Genomic DNA, 4,484 nt, shown 5'->3' on the forward strand with positions numbered 1-4,484 from the left:
GTTAGCAAATCTTCACATATTTATGGTAAAGCATTTGTCAGTTACAATGTTCATTGTTTGATCCACTTGTGTAATGATTATGAAAAACATGGTTCATTGGAAAACATTGGCTGTTTTCAATTTGAAAATTATTTGGGTTGTTTGAAAAAAAGTTTTAAATCTGGCTACAAACCTATGCAACAAATTGCAAGATTTGCATTTTATGAAAACCAAACTTCCCATTATATGTTTCTTAATTCTATATAATATCCAGTCGAAAAAACTGTCAAAGCAATATTGCCTTTTGTCGTCTTCTCAAAAACCTTGTCAACTTAAAACATGTCGGAATTTACAAAGTGTGTGGTTTGAATGGTGATTATTTTCTGCTGAAAGTTAATGATCAAATTAAAAATGTGTTCTGTTGCCATATAAAGGACATTTCGTTGTCATTAATTTGCTTTATGCCACATGATATATCTGCATGTATATTTGTTTCTTCCACAGTACATTAGAATGGAAAATTTTGTTTGTATAAAATCCCCAAAAGCTGGATGGTCGGCGCCAATGCATGTAAGTGGATACCCAGCGATTTGGATGTACAAAGCTTCTTGAAAAATGAAATTTCTTCGGATGCAGCTTGGCAGACATGTCCTTCCACCATTCTTTGTGAAGGGAGTAAGTTGTGTGTTTGTGCCAAATAATTGTGCATTTTTGTTTCATGCATTTTGTTCTTTTCAGGCACGCATGCCCGTTGTTTGAAAAGAAAATGTAGATCTGCTGATCTGGAAAGGGACATTCTAATGAGCGAATCCACTGAAAGCAGTACTTCTCCCATGATTCCCGTCTTGCAAAAAAGGTGTCCATAACCCTTGTGTTGATTTTTATGCATAAAACCGGCACATATTTTTCATCGAGTTTTTTAATTGGCTGACCGGGGACCTTTGCTTGTGTATTTGCTTGTTTTAGTTTGCAAATACTTTCCACAGGTTATTGTCACCCAAGCAGCAAAAAACAACGTCACAATGGCAGAAGCATGACCTGTCTGAAAAGATTGGCATCCTTATCGACAAAACAAGACAGGTGGAACTTACTAAACCTAAAGTGAGCTTTCTTTTTACCTAATGCACTGAGGCTTTTGTCTGCATGCTTTACACTGTAAATGGCATCTGCTATACATTTCAATCATTTTATATATGTTGATACTTTTCAAAAGGACAAAATGCAACTTGCCCAAGTGATTGACATGGACCAACTTCGTGGCACCTTCCCGAATTTTGTAAAGCTGTTTATGACAAAACACCAGGCTCTTCAATTTTCGTGGAGTGGGTTGTTTTGGCGGTTGGACGCAGGAAATCAAATATCCCATTCAAATCACATCCTCCGTTTGCATTTTTGTTGGGTGAGTCAAATTGCTTTAGAAATCTCACAAGCCACGCCACACTGCGGGCCTCATTGTAAAGCCTTCCGATTGTGACGTTGTCACAACTTTCACATATTTAATTCCGACATGTCAAATATTTAATTTCTGTACACGATGGAATGTTTCCAAAATTTTAACTAAATCATATGTTTTATGTTCTGTAGACGCATTGAAAGATGCAAGACGCAGGCACCAAGAAATCGCCTACCTGGAGTTGTTGACGGAGTGACCACAGAATATCAAGAAACGGCAATTTATCCTCAATTAAGCCCACCACGTCTCAGAGTACATAGTTTCGTCGAACAGTGCACTTCATGTTTCACCGTACTTCCACTGCGCTTGCCACTGTATTTTTATTCATGGGTTGTTTCTTTCAATAAAATATTATGTAATTTAAGTCGTGTTACGTGCGAGACGGTGAAGTAGCTAGTTTGATGAGGTCATATTTTTAAAGTAGCCAGGCAGTATCATTATGTTCGGTAAACGCACGGCGAAAGCTCGCTCGGCCAAGCTTGGATTTGTTCAATTGTAGAACATACGCCGAACATATATCCAACATTTAAGTACGGTGAACATGCGTCGCCCAAGCTTGATGCCAAGCGTATCTTGACATAAAGTGACAAGGGCCGTGCCTAAATTTATGACTGGGTATGCGATTTCAGCACTTGTCCATTTTGCAGTATATGACTTTTCGATAAAAAATTTTTTTTTTTCAGTACAAGCTTTATTATACAGTGGAAAACGCTGATACTCCAGTACTGAGTTTGCGGTTGCACAACGTATGTAACTATGCGATTTCAGCACTTGTCCATTTTGCAGTATATGACTTTTCGATGAAAAATATTTTTTTTCATTACAAGCTTTATTATACAGTGGAAAACGCTGATACTCCAGTACTGAGTTTGCGGTTGCACAACGTATGTAACTATGCGATTTCAGCACTTGTCCATTTTGCAGTATATGACTTTTTGATAAAAAATATTTTTTTTCAGTACAAGCTTTATTATACAGTGGAAAACGCTGATACTCCAGTACTGAGTTTGCGGTTGCACAACGCAGGTAACTATGCGATTTCAGCACTTGTCCATTTTGCAGTATATGACTTTTCGATAAAAAATATTTTTTTTCAGTACAAGCTTTATTATACAGTGGAAAACGCTGATACACCAGTACTGAGTTTGCGGTTGCACAACGCAGGTAACTATGCGATTTCAGCACTTGTCCATTTTGCAGTATATGACTTTTCGATAAAAAATATTTTTTTTCAGTACAAGCTTTATTATACAGTGGAAAACGCTGATACTCCAGTACTGAGTTTGCAGTTGCACAAAGTATGTAACTCTGCGCTTTCAGCACTTGTCCATTTTGCAGTATATGACTTTTCGATAAAAAATATTTTTTTTCATTACAAGCTTTATTATACAGTGGAAAACGCTGATACTCCAGTACTGAGTTTGCGGTTGCACAACGTATGTAACTCTGCGCTTTCAGCACTTGTCCATTTTGCAGTATATGACTTTTTGATAAAAAATATTTTTTTTCAGTACAAGCTTTATTATACAGTGGAAAACGCTGATACTCCAGTACTGAGTTTGCGGTTGCACAACGTATGTAACTATGCGATTTCAGCACTTGTCCATTTTGCAGTATATGACTTTTCAATAAAAAATATTTTTTTTCATTGCAAGCTTTATTATACAGTGGAAAACGCTGATACTCCAGTATTGCGTTTGCGGTTGCACAACGTATGTAACTATGCGCTTTCAGCACTTGTCCATTTTGCAGTATATGACTTTTCGATAAAAAATATTTTTTTTCAGTACAAGCTTTATTATACAGTGGAAAACGCTGATACTCCAGTACTGAGTTTGCGGTTGCACAAAGTATGTAACTCTGCGTTTTCAGCACTTGTCCATTTTGCAGTATATGACTTTTCGATAAAAAATATTTTTTTTCATTACAAGCTTTATCATACAGTGTAAAACGCTGATACTCCAGTACTGAGTTTGCGGTTGCACAACATAAGTAACTCTGCGCTTTCAGCACTTGTCCATTTTGCAGTATTTGACTTTTCGATAAAAAATATGTTTTTCAGTACAAGCTTTATTATACAGAGGAAAACGCTGATACTCCAGTACTGAGTTTGCGGTTGCACAACGTATGTAACTATGCGATTTCAGCACTTGTCCACTTTGCAGTATATGACTTTTCGATAAAAAATATGTTTTTTCAGTACAAGCTTTATTATACAGTGGAAAACGCTGATACTCCAGTACTGAGTTTGCGGTTGCACAACGTATGTAACTATGCGATTTCAGCACTTGTCCATTTTGCAGTATATGACTTTTCGACAAGAAATGTTTTTTTTCATAACAAGCTTTATTATACAGTGGAAAACGCTGATACTCCAGTACTGTGTTTGCGGTTGCACAACGTATGTAACTATGCGATTTCAGCACTTGTCCATTTTGCAGTATATGACTTTTCGATAAAAAATATTTTTTTTCAGTACAAGCTTTATTATACAGTGGAAAACGCTGATACTCCAGTACTGAGTTTGCGGTTGCACAACGCATGTAACTATGCGATTTCAGCACTTGTCCATTTTGCAGTATATGACTTTTCGATAAAAAATATTTTTTTTCAGTACAAGCTTTATTATACAGTGGAAAACGCTGATACTCCAGTACTGAGTTTGCGGTTGCACAACGCATGTAACTATGCGATTTCAGTACTTGTCCATTTTGCAGTATATGACTTTTCGATAAAAAATATTTTTTTTCAGTACAAGCTTTATTATACAGTGGAAAACGCTGATACTCCAGTACTGAGTTTGCGGTTGCACAACGTATGTAACTATGCGATTTCAGCACTTGTCCATTTTGCAGTATATGACTTTTCGATAAAAAATTTTTTTTTTTCAGTATAAGCTTTATTATACAGTGGAAAACGCTGATACTCCAGTACTGAGTTTGCGGTTGCACAACGTATGTAACTATGCGATTTCAGCACTTGTCCATTTTGCAGTATATGACTTTTCGATGAAAAATATTTTTTTTCATTACAAGCTTTATTATACAGTGGA

General features: G+C 36.4%; 1 protein-coding gene across 1 annotated transcript; it reads left to right on the top strand.

Moving 5' to 3' along the window:
• The first annotated feature begins 506 nt into the window (after positions 1-506).
• LOC145903732 (uncharacterized) lies at positions 507-1,697 on the top strand. The gene is made up of 4 exons (XM_082991858.1): positions 507-835; positions 966-1,080; positions 1,193-1,378; positions 1,564-1,697. Exons 1-4 carry the CDS (start codon positions 780-782, stop codon positions 1,570-1,572), a joined length of 366 nt encoding a protein of 121 aa, XP_082847984.1. The 5' UTR covers positions 507-779; the 3' UTR covers positions 1,573-1,697.
• Positions 1,698-4,484: the final 2,787 nt, after the last annotated feature.

Source organism: Ascidia mentula, chromosome 5 (assembly GCF_947561715.1).
Source record: "Ascidia mentula chromosome 5, kaAscMent1.1, whole genome shotgun sequence".
Classification (NCBI taxonomy): Eukaryota; Metazoa; Chordata; class Ascidiacea; order Phlebobranchia; family Ascidiidae; genus Ascidia; species Ascidia mentula.

What these genes read in the sequence shown, in the direction of transcription:
- LOC145903732 (XM_082991858.1), top strand. Translation starts at nt 780, where the DNA reads ATGAGCGAATCCACTGAAAGCAGTACTTCTCCCATGATTCCCGTCTTG. An exon ending in ATTCCCGTCTTGCAAAAAAG is followed by an intron (nt 836 to 965) that starts GTGTCCATAACC and finishes TACTTTCCACAG; the next exon opens with GTTATTGTCACCCAAGCAGC. An exon ending in TGGAACTTACTAAACCTAAA is followed by an intron (nt 1,081 to 1,192) that starts GTGAGCTTTCTT and finishes ACTTTTCAAAAG; the next exon opens with GACAAAATGCAACTTGCCCA.